General features: G+C 38.4%; 1 protein-coding gene across 3 annotated transcripts in view; it reads left to right on the top strand.

Moving 5' to 3' along the window:
• The window catches only part of FAT4 (FAT atypical cadherin 4), a 151,273-nt gene that overhangs the window by 90,314 nt on the left and 38,571 nt on the right, over positions 1-22,388 (top strand). For all 3 annotated transcript variants that reach the window (XM_054717755.1, XM_008143355.3, XM_054717754.1), the window contains exons 5-7: positions 123-1,045; positions 1,947-2,121; positions 19,386-19,566. In XM_054717755.1, the coding sequence (XP_054573730.1) occupies positions 123-1,045; positions 1,947-2,121; positions 19,386-19,566 (1,279 nt within the window). The remainder of the gene's footprint in view (positions 1-122; positions 1,046-1,946; positions 2,122-19,385; positions 19,567-22,388) is intronic.

Raw genomic sequence — 22,388 nt, 5'->3', positions numbered from 1 at the left:
TAAGGTGTGTTTGGAGGCATCATATATCAAATATGCAGTTTCATAGTATAAAAAATTTGGTGTAGCTCAGTTGGCAATCAGCACACATGGAAGAAAATTTAATTCTTTCCCTTTCATTTCAGGCATCAACTCCCAGTTGGCTTATAGCATTGCTTCAGGTGACAGCCTCGGGCAGTTTACAGTCGACAAGAATGGTGTGCTGACCATCCTAAAAGCTTTGGATCGGGAAAGCCAGTCCTTTTACAACCTGGTTGTTCAGGTGCATGACCTGCCACCGCTTCCGGCCTCCAGGTTCACCAGCACTGCTCAAGTCTCCATTATTTTGCTGGATGTGAATGACAACCCACCAGCATTTCTTTCCCCTAAATTGACATACATTCCAGAGAACACGCCCATTGATACCATTGTTTTCAAAGCTCAAGCAACTGACCCGGACAGCGGCCCAAACAGCTATATTGAGTACACCCTACTGAACCCCTTGGGAAACAAGTTCAGCATTGGGACCATCGATGGGGAAGTGAGGCTCACTGGAGAACTGGACAGAGAAGAAGTTTCTAATTATACTCTAACAGTGGTGGCCACAGACAAGGGCCACCCGTCTCTCTCCTCGTCTACAGAGGTCATGGTGATGGTGCTTGACATCAATGATAACAACCCTGTTTTTGCGCAGGCTTTGTATAAAGTGGAGATTAATGAAAACACACTCACAGGAACAGATATAATACAAGTATACGCAGCAGATGGAGATGAAGGCACGAATGGACAAGTTCGCTATGGCATCGTTGATGGCAATGCCAACCAGGAATTTCGGATTGACTCTGTCACAGGAGCCATCACTGTGGCTAAGCCACTGGATAGAGAAAAGACCCCTACTTACTCTCTAACTGTTCAGGCAACAGATCGGGGCAGTACCCCCAGAACTGATACCTCCACAGTCAGCATTGTGCTGTTGGATAGTAATGATTTTGTTCCCATATTTGAGCTATCTCCGTATTCCATACATGTCCCTGAGAATTTAGGGACACTACCCAGAACGATCCTTCAGGTCAGTATATTTAAACAAATACTGTTCTCTATAAGACATCTAATTTAATTATAACATTCATACAACCCCTCCCTCTTCCTCGTTCTCATCTGTAAGTGCTTAATTGCAGATATAGCAAATCTTGAAAGGTTTATGAAAATTATACCTATTGACCTCCTTGTAGATTGACTATTACATTTCATTCCCGTTCTTATATATATATTCATGTTGTACACATTTGGGTATTAGTGCATCTTTGAATTTTCATTATAGCAGGAATATCTGCACATAGTAAGAAAAGGCAATGATGTAAAAGTTTGAAAACTTGGTTGCAAACATGGTTTTCCCTTTCCACTTTACAAATCCAACTACTGAGATGAAACTGCTATTAACATTTTTTAAAGCCTTCCAAAAATGCTATGAATTGATTTTATGCCTGTTTATACATCAATAATACATACTACTCTGTATCATTTGAATTTTTTACTTGAAACTTAAAACTTTATCTTTGAAACCTTTTATTATTGATATGTATCAGCCATTTTCAACTGGTGTGTCACAAGAATTTTTAAAACATGAAGTACATGACTATTTAGTCAGGGGCACTGACCTCATTTCCTTAGATTGTCAAATAAAAAAAAAATGACAACAGCCAACACAGCAATAGCCATCCGATGTAAATGAATCAATGTTATAACCTATGTTGTTGTTGTTTTTTTTTTGTCAGATCAGCAAAAAACTGTATTTTTTGGTGTGCTACAGAATTTTAGTAATTAGTTTATGTGTTCCATGAGAGGAAAAAGGTTAAAAGTTGCTGGTACATATGATTCTGTCTCATTATTTTCAATGCTACATTTTCTTTGGTGATGTGCATTGTGTTAGATTTACTGACATTCGTGGCATGTATTATGCCCGCCTACAGGTGGTGGCAAGAGATGATGACCAAGGTTCTAACAGCAAACTCTCCTATGTCCTGTTTGGTGGCAATGAAGACAGTGCTTTCACTCTCTCAGATAGCGGGGAACTTCGAGTGACACAGAGTTTGGACCGTGAGACTAAGGAGCACTTTGTGTTGATGGTCACAGCTACAGATTCAGGTAAGACTGTTTTGACCTTGATCGGGTGTAAAGAATTTCTTCATAATATGAGTAAAAGAAAGTATTTGTGTCTAGCATTATGTTTCATATTTGTTGAAATTTACTAATGCTTGGAACTCCAATTGCAGCTATACAATTTATAGCACATTTATCACTTTTGGAAATTAAATGTAAGTAGTAAGGGCTTAAGCACATCACAAACAAAGCTCTGTTCCTGAAAGACAAAACGTGTTCTTGCTGAGTGCCGCTGGGGGAGCCCGGATACTCTGCCACTTGGGCCAGGAGGCATTTCAAGTACTGGAGCTTTGCAGGCAGCCACAGGGTTCTAACTGGCTATGGAGATACGAGAGTGGGGGCAGAGTTCTATGTAATTGGTCCTTAGGTTCCGCACATCTCCAAGTAGCTGAACGGGGCATGTGATGAAGCCCCACCGAGCTCCAGAGTACCAGTGAGAGCCCAGGTTCTCATCCAGTCGGCAGAGTGAAGTGGCGTGTCAGCTTTCCTGAGGGAAGTAGGGATTACATAAAGTTATAGAGCAAGTAGCATAAAACATAATCTATTCTTAAAAGTAATATTATTGTTTACCATTATTTTGTGTTGCATATATTGATTCTGTTCATAAATATCACACACATCTAAATGAAAACTGAAACAATTAAAACATTTCAAAGAATTTTTATGCCTTGAAGAAAGTAAGTATTGCTTAAATATTTGTTGAATAAATGAATGATTGAATGAATGAATCATTGATTTCCAAAATATTAATAAATTTTGGAATATTATCCTTATGTAACATTTATTTATAAAATGGTCACAACTTAATATTTAAAAACTTAATAATGTTGACATATATTTTTTAACTTGTGTTTAAATTGTTTTTATGACATGGCAAATTTGTTGGAATGTCAAATGACTGAGATTATATATATAATTATATCATATAATTAAATTTCATATATATGTATACATATCTCTATATCTATATGTATAAATTTCATATATATGTATACATATATCTATATCTATATCTATATCTATATCTATATCTATATCTATATCTATATCTATATCTATATCTATATCTATATCTATATCTAGATCTAGATATGTATATCTCCATGCTCAGGTTGATGTGTGGATGCTGATATAGGACAACAATTTTGAATTTTCAAATGGGCTGTTTTTACTCTTGTTGCACTGTTTTTATAAATATAATGAATTAATATTTTTGTTATATGTGATCAATTTCAGAGTATAATGTTTAATTTTACCACTTCTCATAAAAGAGGAGGAGATTTTGAGATTATGAGTAATGATAGATTTATGTTAAGTGTTCAAATGATAGTGCCACTGATCATTAACTGAGGCAGCTGTCTCTATTACGTGCATTTACTTTTGGGAGTTTGATTTTCTGAGACTATTGGTTTATGAAAGAAAGCAATATTCTCTGTATATTTTGTAATGTACATGAATGACCACGCTACAGTTTAGGCAAACAATAAAATCCTGAAGAATGATGAACAGAATGTAGTCTGGTAACCACATCAAACCTAAACCACGTTGACCTGAGAGGTGGTTCATTATGTGTGTAGTCAGCATGTGCCTCCCGGTCGGTAGGCACAAAGGGCCAGCCTTCTCATGAAAAATGCAGTCACTACCACATGGCTCACATCAATCCAGTGTTTAACAGTCACCTGGAGAGACAGGGGATGAAAATGAGTAGAAACTGGTAGAGATTCAGATAGTTAAAATCCAGGTTTTATTTCTAAAGCTTCTCAGTCTCAGCTTTGCTCTCCAGTTACAACTGGAAACACGTGGTCAATACCAGAACCTTTGCAGAACCTTTGTGGAGGTGAGGTGGGGGAGGAGAAACCAGGACCAGGAATCGAGTTCACTAAGGCATCAGAGACGATAAAACTTGCTGCCCAGAGGGTGTGTCACGTGCAGGTCATCCCAGGGTGGCGGCAGGATGTGATTTGGGGAGTCAGGGGTGCAGGGTGGTGTGACCAGGATGGGCAGGGCACAGCCCACAGAAATTCTCCGTTCTAGGCCTTGTACTCTGGGACGTTCTAAGTCAAGGCCGTGGCAGAGAAAGGATGTAACCATGTAGACAAGAGTGCCTGTTTTCAACCAAATGATTCTGAGATTTTAAGAATCTTTTGTGTGCCTATGCAGCCAAGGGGGGATATTGTGAAATACATGGGAATGGTTGTTTTCCTGCTATATGGCCATCTGTGTCACGCAGTGCACCAGGTTTTACAGACACTAACCCATTTCTACACATTACTTTTCTTCATCATCTCAAAGACTTAGGTATTTTTAGTTCCACTTCACTTACAGTAAACCCAAGCTCAGAGCAGTCAAGTCATTCGCCCAGGATTACACAGCTAATAAGTGACAAAGTAGGATTCAGGCCCTAGCGTGCCTGACTTCCAAGTTCAGGATATATGGGGTGTTTTAGTGTGTAGATAAAGTAAAATTTGAAAAAAATACTTATTTCCAAAATTATTTTATTTGGAAAGCAAACACAATATAGGCTGTATAATATGATGACAGATTTGATTTTGAATTACCCTTGATTTGAATTCTGGTGCTGTCATAATTTTCTTTGTGATTCAGACCAGGTGCATCATCTCTGTCAACCTCAGTAGACACCTCTGTCCCCTCAGTAATGTGGGGATAACAGTAATTAGAAAGTAGGTTATTATAAGGTTAAACATGCCTTAGTATATCACATAGTATATACAATGATTTTAATAAGAATTGTGATTGATGCACTTTAAATACTTAAAAATTCTTAGAAATATTTGCCCTGTTCCTTAATACATAAGTATTCTTGTTCAAAGATTAACGATTAGTTTAAAAAACATGTTTAAAAATTGCAATTTAAGTTTCATCTTATATATTACTATATTAGGAATTTCTTTTATGTTTCAGATATTTCTTTTCACATTTCCAAAGAACATATTGCATAGTAAGCATTTCTTATTTAAAAAGACTGTAGATTTTGAAAATTGTAGGTCAGCCCAGTTATGGGTAAGGAGGATTTTGCCGGCTAGCAGCACACTTAACCAGCACTTAAAATTCTGTTTCTCCCTCAAAATGACAGCACAAAAGGGACATTTCATTAGGAAAAGGAAAAAGAAAGGAAGAAAACTTGAAGTCCTAGAGTTAAAGGCATTCTCTTGTGATAGACAGGGATGGGTCAGTCTGTTAGGAGAAAGTTCACCAGGAGATTCCACAAAGCATCGTCCGAAACGTGCAGACTGTGCAAGAGCCCAGGCCTGCTTCAGGGAGCAAACCGACTTCCTAAGGCCATCAGCCTTGGTCCTGAGGAAAATCGGGGCCTGGACGTTTTAATATAAGGACAAATAATGGTGTACAACTCTAACTTCTGTCAAGGACCATTGCCAAGGACCAGTGTGAAGACCAAGTTTGTACAGATTCCGCCCAGTATTGAGATAGGAGGGTTATGAGTTATGGATAGTGAAAATTCAGATTATCAGTAACACGAAGGTATTAGAAGTTTGTCACACTTAGATATGGTGCCAAGGAACAGGAGCGAGATTCTGTGGCACTGGTTAGGTCACAGTATTTTGGCAACCCTGGATATTAGAGCATTGTTGAACTTCGTCTCAAAGCACAGATTTTTATTAGTGCTTCCTCCTCCTCCTCCTCCTCCTCCTCCTCCTCCTCCTCCTCCTCCTCCTCCTCCTCCTCCTCCTCCTCCTCCTCCTCCTCCTCCTCCTCCTCCTTCTTCTTCTTCTTCTTCTTCTTCTTCTTCTTCTTCTTCTTCTTCTTCTTCTTCTTCTTCTTCTTCTTCTTCTTCTTCTTCTTCTTCTTCTTCTTCTTCTTCTTTTTTCCGAGTTGCCCTGAAATGGACTGGTGTTTCTGAGGCCACTGGGGTGAAATATTCAATTAAATATCTGAAGATCATTGAATATGGATCATGTAGAAAGCAACCAGAAATTATGAGGGGAGTTGGACTAGATGATCTTAGAGTCATGAAAACTCCTATATGACCATGATTTTATGTTCATTTCCATTGCATACCTTTGGTAGCATAAATAACCACTTTGTGGGATGCTGTGAGAGCTTCAGATACCAGGCTTCAGAATCTGCAGTTTCATCTTATATTCCGGAAATGAAGTCTCTGACACAGGATGTAAAATACCTATTCACTGCTATGATTTAAAAGTCTAAGTGGTAGATAACATGAGAAAATTCAGAAAAAAATATGGCAGCTTTTAGATTCCAGATGCCACATTATTCTCAAATTTGCAGTGTTCTAAGAACCAGACAAATATCAAAGTGCTCTAAACAAAAATGTTTGGCAGTTTTATTCCTTAGCTCACAAATCACTTTTCCTTTGCTCTTTTCAAATTCTTACCTGGTGTCAGGCCAGAGATGGCTCAGCTTTGCTGATACGGCAGAAACTGAAGCAGGAGCTTCTTTTATTTTTTATCAGCAAACCTCTAAATCTTTGAGTATTTTTTAGAGAAAAATATTAGCGTTGCACTATCATCATATTATTATTTACTGACTCCGTGGCTCCAGAGTAGCACATCTGGAAACTCTCTAGCTACTCCTGACTACAGCTTCCAATGAGCTACGACCACACTATCCTGTGTGTGTGGGACTGAATGTTGCCTTGCTAAATAACCAAGCCAGAACAGAGCATAATTCTACCATGTGTGTTTTTTTTTTCCATGTAGAATTAAATTACTAAGCAGCAACTTAATGAGTTGAGACTACAGCTCAATTAAAGCTATTTTGTTTAACTATAGTTTAAAGTATGGATCATCTGCCATTATTCTGTATTACTTACTGTTATTTCTTCTAGAAATATGGACGGTACCAAGCAGAAATTCCTAGGAGTTAAAGCTTCAACCTGGTGCAGTAAGGCAGGTACTGCCGATGGCCCAGCTCTCGGTTCCTTGTCAGGGGAGCTGGAACTAATCGCTAGTGGTTTGGCATTCTGTTCCTAAGAAGCCTCTTCACAAGGCTGTTTCTCATCATGTTCTCATATGTGCAATAAATAAGATAGTGTTTCTAATAGAGTACGTTGCAGGGAATAATCAGGGAACCCAGAGCAGTTTACTTTATAAAAAATTAATTAATTAATTTACAAAATGGAAGAGTGTCCTAGAAGTAAACACATAGGTTTATAGTTTAAAAAAAAAAAAGGTTTCAAATCCCACCTCTGCCATTTCTAGCTACATGACTGTAGATAAGTTCCCTTCATGTTCCTATCTATAGAATGGAAATACCAATTCCTACTTGAAAAACATATTGGCAGGAGTAAATAAGGCAATGGCTTATTGCAGTTATTAATATTAGTCAATATGTCTGCTGGGTGAGTGAAACTTAGTAAGGCCAAGTAAAACTTGTGGACTTCTATCCACCTCCCTAACCTCCATAAATAAGCTCTGTCTACGATTTTGCAGTTGCTAAAAGGCAAACCTTGTTATCATATTCATTCCTCTTTCTCTGTACCCTACATTCAGCAAGTCCTTTTACAAGTAGACTGTGCTTCCAACCATGTAAAAGGATTCCTGAGCATATCCACTTTTCCTTTCTACCACCACTACTGGAGTCTAAGCCAGGGCTAATGCAATAACCTTCTAACTGCCTACCCCACCCCACCCCCGCCCAGGCCTTCTCCAGCAAGCAGTTCCAGAGCTTTGAAACTATAAATTAGATCATCATTCCCCATGACTTGCTTAAAAACACTTAGGTGGTTTCCAAGAATAAAACCTAAATTTCTTACCAGCGACCACAGGCCATTAAATGACCTGGCTTCTGTACTCCTCTGGCCTCTTTAGAAATGCCAGCCTTCCCTGCCTGTGGCCCTTTGCACCTGAAGTTGTGTGCTTTACTCTATGGGCAGCTGTTTTGTTATTTTAAGGGGAGACATTCATGGCTTGGTTGTCATTATATCTAAGTAAAATATCTCCTTCTCAGAGAGGACTTATCTACTATCACTCTAATGGTCCCTCTCTCTGTAGTGTCTCTTTCCATCACTTTACCTTGTGGTTTTTCCTTACACTAATTTCTACCTAAAATGTATGCTTAAATACAATAGGATATAATATATGTATAATTTGTTCACCCCACCAATATTTAGCATCCTTCCAATAGAATGTGAACCTCCTGTCTTGTTCAAAACTGAATTTCCAGAAACACCCAAAAGAGACCCTGCACCATAGCAGGTCCTAAATAAACATTGGTTGAATGAGTGAATGGTTTAATGAGTGCAAAATTATGATAATTATTTATCAATTAATCACCATCCTGTTATTTCTACATGCAACTGTTATTTCATATTCATTTACCATACTTATATTTAGTTTATGGTTATATAGTCATCGCTGGCAGATTTTTCAAAGGACCTACCAAAAGGAAAAATGCCAATCTTTTTAAACTCACTGCTGAAATACCACAAGTTTTTGCTACATTGGTTGTGGTCATCCAAACTGACCTCTGCTTTGAAAAGCAGCTCAAGTGTTTAAGGCTCTGCGGTGGTTAGTACGATGTGATAAATTGCAGTCATATGTAAGGACCCATTGAAGCGTTTTATGGCTTTAATTCCGTTTCAAGTGCTTAAAGTACTGTTTGGGCTATATTCTCACGACTCTCCCCTGCACCTTTGGCTCTTACTCAATTCTATTCTCTATTAGACATTTCTAGGTAAATCTTGTCTCCATTCTGTGCTGTGCTGCTTTCCTCCCATATCTACCAAATACCCAAGCACCATTTAGCTATCAAAAATATGCCCTCTATGTGCTTTTGGCTTCACATAGCTTACATGTAAGGGCCTAAGACTCTTTCCATAAGCACAATATGAAAAGTTTTACTTATTTTGATTTTTGTCATGCAAATTTGGTATCTAAGAAACTATTTCAATACATAGACATCTATACAAGTAATTCTTCTTGGTCTCTTAGGAAAAAGCTTTTTTTTAAACTTATGATAATCCTATGCCCTCACCAGTAAATGCAAAATCTGTGAGCCATTAATATCTGCCACTGTTCTTTCAGGGAACTGAATGACGATGGCAGAAAGAAGTAAGCAAGTTGATAGGACAATCGAGGATGTTACAGTTATAATTCAGTGTGTAACATGGGGCCATTTTTAAAGAGAAGTACATATGAAAAAAATTACAAGTTAGAGAAATCTGACTTAAAATGATGATTTTATAACCAGAAGACTTCTTGGCGATAAGCCAGTTCATTTCCTTTATTTTGCAGATAAGGGAATGGAGGCCTGGAATAATTAGGCCGTTTGCCAGAACTCGCAGGCCCGGAGAGTGGCAGAGGCAGAACGGGGTCCAGGAGTTCTGCCTCGCGGCTGTTCTCGCTTCCCTGTGCTGTGTTACACACCGGGGTCTGCTGACTGGCCGCGTAGAGCACATTTCTAAAAGCACAGTTTCAAGAGACCCTTTTTCTTATTGCTGTTCCTGGTGATTTAATGAATAAAACATTCAAATTATTTTTCTTCCCTCAAATGAATAAATAAACGTTGCAAAATATTTGTAAGGAACGCCAAATTAATTGGAGTCAGTAATTTCAATTTTGATCTTTTGCAAATAAGCTTAAGTTTAGGCATTGTTCAGCTGGAATGCTAAGTAGGGAAAGACATTGAAAATCCATTAGGCTTTGCAGGTGGAAGGTGGTAGTAGTGTCAGTTGTCACTGCCAGGTGGCATTCTGCATTTATTAAAATCAAGTTATGATGCCAATTGAATAGACCCTATATGTGAAATTTGATTATAGTCTGTCAGACTCTGTGCCTCTATGGGCTGTATTAATACACAACAAGTTATGTATTGAGGATATTTACAGAGCAGTCCCTTCCGGCTATTCCCCTAGACCAGTGGTCGGCAAACTCATTAGTCAACAGAGCCAAATATCAACAGTACAATGATTGAAATTTCTTTTGAGAGCCAAATTTTTTAAACTTAAACTTCTTCTAATGCCTCTTCTCCAAAATGGACTTGCCCGGGCTGTGGTATTTTGTGGAAGAGCCACACTCAAGGGGCCAAAGAGCCACATGTGGCTCGCGAGCCGCAGTTTGCTGACCACAGCCCTAGACATTGGAGATACAGTGATGAAAAGTGCACGTCTGTGTCCTCAGAGAGGTTATGTTCTAGGCAACAAGATAGACAGTAAACAAAATATAATGAATAGAACAGGAGTGATTGATATGAGATGCTGTGGAGTTAAATAAAGCAGGTTGGTGGCTAGAGAGTGGGGAGTGGGGGTGTTAGTTTCGATAGTACCAGAGTTATGAAGGTGAACCGTTAGCTCAGGGTTGAGTATGGCAGATGAAATAGCCTGCAGTAGGATCAAGTTTGTCACATCCAGAGACCAGCAAGTGGGATGAGAGTAAGAGAGAGGAGGAGGTGGGAAAGAGAGGCAGATGGGGGCTAGACCAGTGGCCTTCAAAGCCACAGTCAGGAGCTTTAATTTTATCCGAGAGTGAGGAGAAGCCTTGTGGGGCCTTTGAACAGCGGAGTGACAGGCGATTTTGGACAGATCTGTTTGGGGCAGTTGAGGAGAACAAGGGTAGGCACAGAGCTGAGGATTGGAAGGCTGCTCCAGCAGTCCCTAAGAGATGCTAGTGTGAAATCAGGTGACAGGAGGAGGGGTGTGGAGTAGTTATACATTTTGTCCATTTGAAGGCTGAGCCCATTGGACTTGGGGGGAAGGGGAAGTTAGGAAATGAGATGAATCAGCATGAGTCTTAAGTTTTCAGCCTGAGAAATTTGGAGATGGCGAGAGAAAATATTTTAGGGCAGGTTATTAATAATTACTTTTTGGCTATGTTATATTTTAGATATGAGACATTCAGAGGAGCTGTCAGGTGGACAGTTAGATATGAAAGTTTAGTTTCCAGGGAAGACATGTGGAGTAAACATACAACTTGGAAAGTCATAACCTCTAGATGATATTTATTCTGTGAACACTGAGTGCTTGTATGTGCCAGAATGTGTTCTATGTTATCTTTCTTAATCTCACAACAGCCATGTAAATGAGGTAGATTCTATTGTTCTAATTGTATAGATTAAGAGAAAACCAAAACTGAGTGTTAGGCCAAGTAAGCAACCTGACAGGCAGGCAGCTGTTTATCAGTGAAAACGGGATGTGAAGCCAATCAACCGCTGCTCCCTGCTTCCCACCTCTGAGCTTGTCCACCAGGCTGTGGTTTTTATAGACCATGTTTATAACACTTTCTTCTCTTTGGATTAAATATTGTTATTATTTTTAAAAGGGCACTGATTTGTGAAGCAAAACAAACCCCTTGTACTTTTCTGCCATTAAAATAGCTCATAAAAGAAGAATATGAATAAATTTGAAATCAAAGGATTGCTCTCCTCATCGGATCAGGAAATGGAAATGCATATCCGAGGGATTTAGAAAGCACAGAGTGCAAAGCAAATGTTAGCTATTATACTAAAATGTGCAATCAATATGTATGATATACTGACACATGCACATACAGTGAGTCAGTTGAGCTGTGTGTGTGTGTTTGCATTTAACTAGGGGATGGGAGATTCATTTGTGCACATAGTAAACACATTATTCTTTATCTGTTCTCAGTCTAATATGCTAAAGGGATATAGAGATATTCTGGCTATAGATTTGGCCAAAAGGTTTAGTTATGAAGTGTCTATGTGTCAGCATAATTAATTGGTCTGAAGGGAAAAGCTCAGTTATTAGCATTTCTAATTAAAGGTATTTATCATCTGACTGAAAGACAGAATAAACTTCATTCTTATGCAGGGATTGGAAATTACTTTTTAATGGAGGGAAAACATGATGCTTTTGCAAAAGTTAAGTCTAAAACCTAAAAGGGCGAACCATCATGCTTTATTTTTTTGGTGATTATATGATGACATGTTGAATTAATGCTATCTTGTCACATTGCTTAGCTGAGAGGGTCATTGCACTATAAATAGTTCTATAATCAAAAGAGAGGTCAAAAGGAGTGTGGAATATGACATTTTGCATCTGAAGACAGTTGGTTTTTGTCACTAAGATTGCATTTGTCACTATTATTTGTGGGAAAATGTTACCCAAGAGTTTGCCTTGTCTATTTTGATGGACATATTTATTAAGAAATATCGCTTGAAAACTTTTCATAGGCACCAATGATTCCATAAGTCAAATACTGTTAGGGTTATCTTCAATTACGGAAAGTTAAATGCATTTAACTTGCTTCTGTATTTGAGTCTGAGAAAGTTTTGCTTGTTTCCAGTGGAAATAAGTTATAAACAGTTTTTCCCCACAATTTACTGATGCAGTGCGCTTTTTACTCAGTGATTCATGATTCAAGCAGCATCCAGTCTAGCAGATAAAGAGGAGTTTTGAAGAGCTGTACAGGCAAGAGATTCTTACAGACCAAAGTGAGCGGGAGCAGGAAGTTACAGGGGCACTTGCTGGTTGATGAAAGCAGGGCCACTTTCCCATGTGCAGCAAAGGGAAGGTGTGGAGCAGGTCAGGTAACTTGTGCTGGGGAAGCAAGTGCCCATTGCACGAGCTGGGCTTCCTTTGCTGGGAGAGCTGCGGGCAGAAACTTGGTTAGGTTCTGGTTCCCTGACATGGGGCTCTGCATGAGCAACTCCATGATGGTCCTAATCTGGTTAGTTTAACAGAGAATTTTGTCTTAGATGAAAATTGAGTTTCCAAGGTTGATAACTGGTGATTGTTTTACTTTCTTTTACTTCCAGTAAGACTTTGTACCATATCTATTAGTGATGTAAGTATTATAAATCATTTATTTAGTGATTGTTTCTATTTTATTTATTTATTTTTCATTATTTTAAATTTTATTGGGGTGACATTAGTCTATATGAACATATAGGTTACATGTGTGGATTACTAATTTACAAAATCTGTATATAGGACAGTGATGGTGAACCTATGACACGCGTGCCAGCACTGACACGCGTAGCCATTTCTGATGACATGCGGCCGCTGAGGCGGCCGCATGCCGAGGATAAAACATTTGCGAAATAATGTTTTTTTCCTCAAAGTGACACACTACCCGAGTTATGCTCAGTTTTTTGCCGAAGTTTGACACACCAAGCTCAAAAGGTTGCCCATCACTGATATAGGACCATATGCCCACCACCCAAAGTAAAATCTCCTGTCACCTCATATTAGGTCCTAATGATTGTTTTTAGATCTAGAGACATGGACACATGCAACAGACTGAGGGTTCTCATACTGTGGTGGGGGGAGGGGAGGTTAACCAAAGAATTTTTATGCATATATGCATAACCCATAGACACAGACAATAGAGCAGTGAAGGCCTGGGGAGGGGGCAGGAGTGAGGAGGAGGGAGTCAATGGGGAGGGGGGGGGAATGTCTGTAATACTTTCAACAATAAAAATAATTTAAAATATATATATATATTGTCTTTAATCAGCTACTCTACAGTAGGATACATTTTTCTACATAAACTTTTATTTATATATTCTGATAAAAATACAATAAAAGATTTACCTTCTAAAATTCTACTAAATAAGAGCTAGAATTGTCATTATGTTTCATAGAATTAAAGTTGATAAAATAATTTCATTTTACTCTTCATGTACTTCATATAAGCTATAAATCTGAGTACACCAAGGAAACCCGACTTTGAAATGCAAATAAACAATTTGCAAAATTAAAAAAAAAAATTGTATTACCTAAAAGATAAACATTAAATTTATAGAAAATAACTTGATCTCACAAAGTCCTATAATTTTATCCCGTTAAAACTTTGTTATTTTTGTAGCCTATTTTGATAAATATTCCATACATATATAATTTGATATTTCCACTAAACAGGCAGGAGGAAGGTTGTGTTTAGAATGTGCCTCTCGGGTTTCAGAGTTTCAATGTGTATTTATTTTTTAATGTCCTCTACAGGTGACTTGTGACTTTTTTTTTTTGTGGGAATAAAATCTTTAGTTAACATTATATTTTGCTTTATAAACTTTTAAAAATTGTGGTAAAATATACATAACATAAAATGTACCATTTTAACCATTTTAAGTGTACAGTTCACATTGTTGTACAACTTTTCAGTATCACTTTCATAACATCACTAAATAGTTTCTATAGTTTTCCTTATCACCTCTATTTTACATAAGAATTTATATTAAGGACATATAGTGGTTTTTTAAAGATTCTTTTAGAAATAAAGAGTCAAGTGTTACTTAAATGTGTATATATCTAATTTATATAAACATTTTTACAGAACTAATTAGTAGTAATAAACTACTATATTATAAAGTAGAATTTTTAAAATACAAAGCTGTTAGGTTATATTGAAAATATTCCATACTTGTTTGCTTTGTACATTTTCTGGTTTCAAATTTAAATATAATCACATAATCTTTAATGTTAATATAAAGTGGCTAAATTTAAGTACTTACTGTGAGAAAAACATGTTTACTTCATGGGGAAAAAAGAAACTAATACTTTCAAAAATATATTTTTTATTGATTTTTTAAGAGAGAGGAAGGAAGAGAGAGAGAGAGAGAAAGAGAGAGAGAGAGAGAGAGAGAGAGAGAGAGAGACATTGATGTGAGAAGAAAGCATCAATTGGCTGCCTCCTGCATGCCCCAACAGGGGATCTAGCCTGAAACCTGGGCTTGTGCCCTGACCAGGAATCAAACCAGCAACCTTTAGGTGCACAGGACGACACCCAACCAACTGAGCCACGCCTGCCAGGGCAAGAAGCTAATATTTTATTACAGCAAACACAACCAGTGAGGGGACCTATTTGCCAAATGTTTGATATCAAGAACAAAATTGGAGCCCAGCTGGTGTGGCTCAGTAGTTGAGCATAGACCCATGAACCAGGAAGTCACGGTTCAATTCCCAGTCTGGGTACATGCCCAGATTGCGGGCTCGATTTGTTTTTGAACACTTAAAAAAATGCTCTTTAGAATCATATGTATTCTTTTCTATTTGTTCTAAAAATTTCAGAAGGTTCCTTTTACCCATGTTTATTTTATATTTATATGTAGTATATGTATGCATTACACACGTAAGTATATGTATACATACAATACATATAATTTTATAAATTGAAATTTTAAATGTATTTTATCTTCTGACGTTAATTGTATTTTGAATGTCCACTGCATGCTCCTAGCCTTTACATGTCTACAGTTCTGAGGCCTTGATCTGTTATTTCATTTGTATCTCCTACCCTTTTTATTGGCTCACTGTCCTCTACCAGGAGTCTGTGTTTGCATCCTGCCTCTTTTTTTCTGACTGCATCTGGTTCTCATAAATAGTCCCAGATGAAACTGAACAATCTCGCCCTGTTACGCCACTACCTATATAATTCATCATTATCAGCTCTATCCAAGCTCAACATTAGCCCTTAGTATTCAGATTCTTCTCATGGGATTCAGGATTAATTGGGACCCTCTGTTTATAAGTAGTCAACTATCTCCAAAATGTTGACCTTTGTCTGCAGTTTGGTTCTTTGACTTTAGTATTAGGCTAAGGGCTATATTCCCAGATGTGTATTTCCAGAATTGTTCAGCTCTTTGAACTTTGAGCCATGTAGTTATGAGACCAGATTCCCATATATAGAATCAAAGGAAAAGTTAATATAGATAAAGGACAGGGCCTAATGGAATGCATTATGGGTTTAGAGAGAGATGAATTAAACAGAATTATCCCTGCTCTCAATTAACTTATAACCTAATAAAGGATATAGCAGAATTACATTGGAATAATAATAATAATGAGTAAAACACCTGCAATGAGTGGCATAGTGTTATTGGTGTCTAATGAATGGAGAAGATATTGTTTTTCAGTTCAGAATTAGCTCTCTCACTGTCCACTCTTTCTGAATGCAAATAAATTTATTAAATTCTTTGTCTCAAGTTCTCCATTTTAAAAATTAAATAATAATACCTATTTCATAAGCTATGAATATTAAATGAGTAACACCGATATAAAAATACACATGGTATCACATAAGTGTTCAAATATATATATATATAAACATGTATGTAGACAGCTAAAGGTATGTATATGTATGTATACATGTATATGTACAGATGTATTTCAATTTATATACAAACTAGAGGCCCAATGCACGAAATTCGTGCAAGAATAGGCCTTCGCAGCTGCAGCAGCTGCCTGGATCCCTCCCTCGCAGCCACGGCGGCTGCCTTGATCCCACAGCTATAGCCCTGGCTTCGTCCAGAAGGACATCCAGTCTAATTAGCATATTATGCTTTTATTATTATAGATATATGGGCTAAGTTTAATTATGAATATTGTGATTTCAGTTTTTGGCATATAAATGCTGGGCCCTTTGGTAACTTACAAGAGGAGACAACAAATAGTCACTTGGATATATCAGTCTTGAGCTAGCAGAAAGTACTGGAGAGCAGATAGAGTAATAGTAAATATTATGCAGCATTTCACATGGAATGTAACCAAAAATATGTTGGGAACCAGGAACATAAGCGTGTTAGACCATTTCTTCACACAGTTAAGAGGAAAGGTTCAAAAAGAGGCAAACAAACAAAAACAACCAAAGTTTTCATCACTCAACTCTCAGAGAAGAGGAAGTCCTTCGTCTGGGAATAGTGCCGCAGACATGAGACTTACTCTCTAGAAAGCAGGGGCCTTCCCATTTTCTCCCTTGACCTCGTCTTCCTCACTCAAGCTGAGAGGCAGTGACTTCAGAGCTCATGCTGTCAGTAGACAAGTTGGAGGCTGGGGTTGTGATGGGGTGAGGGGGGTTAGCTCTGTCCCCAGTAATAAAAGTGAAAAGTCTTGCAGGCAGAATTCAAATGAGAGATTAGGTAAATCTTAGTAAAAGACAGAAATTTAGAACAATGTCTTTGTGAGTTTTTCCTTACAAAAGTGAAAAGAGAGAAAATAAGACCATCATCCACATCTCCTCAGGTGACAAGGAAGTGAGGCCGTGGGCAAGATTGTTTTCTCTATCGTTATCCATTCTTGAAGTGGGAGGAGGACAGGAAGTGAAGAACCCATGAGCTCATGGAGTGGGTTGTGGCAGCTAATAAGGGGAGCAAGGGGACTCTGGGGATTGTTCTGTGCTTGAGAGGAGGCCCCATGTGGATAGGGGGTCACCTGTCGGGCAGCTTCTCCAGCCGGAATCATCTGCTGTCACTGGTGTGCTTTTAAAACCTTCCGGAAAAATGAGATATCCTCTGGTATGAAGACAGTGAGATTGAACTTGCTGAATATTTTCCTGGGTAAACAATTTTCTTTCTGCTTACTAATTCAGAAAACACATCGCCAACAATATTTATATAGTTTACAGACAAAGAAAGAAATCACATGTTCCTAACCAAACGAGTTAGTCACCATTTTATGTGGTTTTCCATATATGTGTCATCAGACACGTTAGTATACCAAGAGAAAACCTCTGCTTAACAGTTACTGGGTTATTTCCTAACAAGTTGAAGCATCGTCAATTACAGAGCAATGTGCATATCAGAAATATTCAAGCCTTCTTTAAACTCTCTGTGTAAATTTAGAAATGGTGCACTTTATAAAATCCACAAAGCTGTGAAATTTTTGAGAGCTAAGTGTTCATGTGTTTACACTACTAGGCAATCATTAGGAGCAAGTGATTATTCAAAATGTCTTCTTGAATAATAGTATTAGAGCATCAACTCAAAAGTTTTGTGGGCAGCAAACATCCTGAGAACTATGACACAGACATTTGTTAGATTAAAAATGGACCTTTGAGATGGCAATTTTTCATTTTTCTTGTTTTTACAACAACTACAAGAACAATAAGTAACATAGCATACATTTTAACTCTGTGCCGGCATTATCCTAAGCATGTTACATTCCCTCAGTAGTTCTCTGGGGTAGGTTCTATTCTCATTATTCCAATTTTACAGATGAGGAGACTGAGATTCTGCGAGTAGAACACAGTGTCAGTAAAAGAGATAAAAGAGCTCTATATCTCCTCCCATCCCTTGCCTTGGGGCCTTGATTTAGTTATCCCCTCTCTCAGTTCACCGTGTGTAGTTATCCTTCCCATGACATTCCCTTTTGCCCACACAAATGCACAGGTGTCCTTTGGTTAACTTTATTTTCTGATTCAATCAGCGAGAGAAACACTGACATTATTCAGATCATTGATTTCCATTTTGCCATGTTGTATATAATTAAACACACATTTAAGAGATTTAGGCCAAACACTGGCCATCAATAATACCCCTGAAGATATTTACTTTAGCGTTAACATGTCCCTTGTTAGAAATTCAAAATCTGTGACAAGATTATTGCCTTCATTTGACCCACAAACTTCCAACTGCAAATAGCTGGGGTGACTGCAGTTCCTGCAGCTCGTGCCCGGGGCCGCGCTCTGGGTTCCGCTTGTCCAGAGCCCAGCACAAATGAAAGTTAGAAAATTATCTTAAAAACAACTAGAGGCAGATGCTTTGCCTTTGAGTTGGGGGACAAATAACAGAATCTCACCAAATAGGACATCTGACCTTCACCATGAGAGTCTGCCAACTTTGTGTAATACGGACAGCGTATCCAAGGTTCTGGTCAATGTCGGGTTTTCACTATGTGTTGATATCAGAGCTGGAACAGGAAATAACATGAATTGCTTCACATTTATGTTAAATATTAAGTAAATGCATAAAAATGATTCCAAGTCAGCTCACTGACATAATGTTATTTCCAGAAAGTGGGAAATTACAGTTTTGAAATATAACCGGAAGCTTTCCCCCCTCCCCATAAACAAATATCAGTTGGTACAGTGACAGGGATTGAAAGACTTCGGGCACCCAGTTGAAAATTTTGACATTAACATTGATAGTCACTGCTAGGAATACAGTTCTTAACGCTGCCTTTATTTACACTAAGTGGGCCAGCTATTCCATGCCCCCGGGTATTCTCCAAATCTGGTTTGGGTTATTTTAATGTGATTTCAGAGAAGCCCGCCATGCCTCTTTTGTGGTGTTTTAATGATATTGTTGTGTTCTATACTGTCGAATCAGCACCTTCAAAATAGAAGAAGTTGAAACTCTGTTTCTGCAGTATCACTAGGCAAGAACTGAAATACCAGATCATAAATTAACATATTTTTTGTCACAAAATTTAAAATGAATACTTGTCTCTGTTCAGAAATTTAACGTGGAGCTGTTTCTAAATTCTCTCTAGTAGTGTTGTCTACAGCTAGGTATTAAAGTCACTATTATTACTGTTATTTATAAACATCTAAGACTTGATTTTTTTCCCCCTCTAGGGTCCCCTGCCCTGACTGGAACTGGAACAATCAATGTCATAGTAGATGATGTCAATGACAATGTCCCCACTTTTGCCAGTAAATTGTACTTCACTACGATTCCCGAAGATGCACCGACGGGAACAGACGTCCTATTGGTCAATGCCTCAGACGCGGACACATCAACCAACGCCGTCATTAGGTCAGCGCCTTTTCCTCTGTAAATTTTTCTCATTAAACATTAGTCTTTGCATTAAATGAATATAATGCTCAATTTTGCCAGAAATGTCATCATATTAACACATACCTTATTGTGGTTACCTGTTGCTGAATAGCCATCTAGGCCTATCGATGATTCTGTTAATGATTTATTTTGTTTGTCACTAATTTCCTATTTAAAAACTCACTTTGGGAAACTGCCAATAATTAGTCTCCTCCCCCTGGCATAGATGACTGAGTCAGGTAGGAGGCCTCAATGTATTTTTTATTAAGTAAACATTAATTGAGTCGCAAGTATGAATAACAGTGATGAACAAGACAAAGTTTCCATTTTCTTTGAGCCTGCATTGTTTTAGACAGATATACAAGTAAATTTAAAATAGGTAAGATTACTTCATATAGGGAGGACAGCCTTGAAAATAAAACAGGATGATGCACTGGAGAGTGACAAGGACTCTCAGGTGTGAGTATTGTGGAAGGCCTGGACATCCGGGGCTGTTGGCTGGAAGTCAGCCTGGTGTGTTTAGGGAGGTTTGTGAGTCTGGACCAGAGTGAAGAAAGGGTCAGGGAGGGAGGCAGAGGCCACATCATGAAGACCACATAAGGACCTTTAGGTCATGGTAAAGCATTGGGATTTTAAATTGTATTTTTAAGTGGAAAACTATTGATAGATTCTAATCAGGGAGCAACATACACTGATTTGTATTTAGATTGGATTGAAGGAGGCAGGATTGAAGAAAGAGGATTTAGAGAGAAACCAGTGAGACCATTTAGGTGCTAATTAACATGGGGATTCCAACAAAATGGGTATCTAGCCCATACCTGGGTATGTGCGCTGGCAAGGAATGGAACCTGGAACCAGCTGGCAACCTTCTGGTGCATGGGGCCTTCTAGTAAATGGGATGATACTCATCTGAGCCACACCAGGCAGGGCTATTTTATTCTTAATATCGTCTTCTTTGCACAATGTCTGCAACGTAATAGTGACTGGCACCGAAATAAATACATTGAAGAATCTTTGTTTAAAGTATTACTATGTCTCCTTTTCCCCCCATTGACCTCTCCCCACCCAGTCCTGGCCCCCTGCACATGCCTTCACCCCCCTACTGTCTGTGTTCATTGGTTGTGCTTATGTGCATGCATACAAGTTCTTTGGTTGATTCTTACCCCTACCCCTTACAGCCCTCCCCTGCCTTCCCTCTGAAGTTTGAATGTCTGTTCCCCGATGTTTTTGAGAGGGTGGGTCACAACATCACATTTTCTCCAGCCATATTTTCTTGACAATTTTTCAATCTGATTTTTCTCCATTGCTTTACCAAAAAAAGACGCTATCTGAAGATTCCACTGAAATTTACCAAGAGCAGTGACTGTCTCTGAGTCTTTAGTCTCCTTTACCTATCGCAATGTTTGCACTACAGGTCTGCTTTCTTTTTTTGGCTTTGTTTTCCTCCTCGATGTCTGTGTAAATGTTTCTTATTTCTCACTCTGTGTTTCTGACCATATCGTCTAATTTGCCTTCTATTTATGTATTTTTAATTTATCTTTATTTTAAAAATATTACATATATCCCTTCTTCTCCCCCCCCCCATTGACTCCCTCCACCCTGCTCCCATCCCCTCCCCAGGCCTTCACCTCATTATTATCTGTGCCCATGGGATTTGCTGTCTAGATCTCCTCTCTCTCTCTCTCTCTACAAAGTAATTTGGACATTCCTCACAGCATTTTTTTTCCAGTTTTTTTTCCTTTCTCTACCTTTCTCTCTCTCTCTCTCTCTCTCTCTCTCTCTCTCTCTCTCTCTCTCTCAGAGAGAGAGAGAAAGAAAATCATCCATTTCCATCACACAGAACACTATGCAGAAATGTAGACAACTTTTAAATTTGTTATCTCTGACTCCATCCCAGACATCCCCACCCACATTAATAACTCTCTAGAAGACACCTCTGCCTGGCATCTGTTGGCATCGTAAGTGCAACACATCAGAAATTCCTAACCAATCCTGTTTCTCATCTTGGCATTCTCCTTCCTTTTAATGATGTTGCCTTACCTTCTTCATCCATGTTTGATGGCTAAGGGTCATCATTTCCCCTCCACTTAGTCAGTGGGCAAGTACTCATATTTCTCTTTTTCTAATGCCTCTGACACCCATTCTTTTCTATGCATTCCTCCTGCCAAGATTCTAGTTCAGTCTATAATTACATCATGCCTGGACTATTACAATAAAAATTATCTTACTTTCCTGGCTCTGGTTTCTAATCCCTCCAATCAATATACTACACTATACTGTATAACTTTGGAGCTCTTACTATGTTAAGTTCTGAGGAATTAAACACTCCAGATGATCCCATAGGAGGGTAGTGTGATATAGGAGGTAATTTTTTTAAATCTTGTAATGATAGTACTTTATAACAAGTATAGTTTATGCACAGAAGGGTGGAAAGAACAACATAGTCAGTGCGACCTGTGGAAATCAGTAGAAGCTTCAAGTAACGGATGATTCTGGGGAAAGACAGAGAAGTAGTTTGTGTAAGGCATCCTAGACAAAGACAGTCACAGGTACAAAGGCAAAGAGCTGTGCAAAAGCATGCCATCAGAGAAGCTCTTCATAGGGTGGAGTGGGTTAGGAAGGGCCTTGTTTACCGAGAGAACAGTTCCCATTTCTTTCTGCATCTAATGGGAGAACCACCGAAGTGTTTTTAGCTGGGCAGTCACATGACTGGTTTCCCTTTACAAAAATTCCTCTATCAATATAGGAGGTTATTTGGATAAAGCAAAGACTGAATCAGGGAATGACAGGGCAATGGCAGC

The sequence above is a fragment of the Eptesicus fuscus genome, chromosome 6 (assembly GCF_027574615.1).
Source record: "Eptesicus fuscus isolate TK198812 chromosome 6, DD_ASM_mEF_20220401, whole genome shotgun sequence".
Classification (NCBI taxonomy): Eukaryota; Metazoa; Chordata; class Mammalia; order Chiroptera; family Vespertilionidae; genus Eptesicus; species Eptesicus fuscus.
The sequence above is the reverse complement of the archived record's forward strand: the minus strand, read 5'-3'. Positions and strand labels throughout refer to the sequence as shown.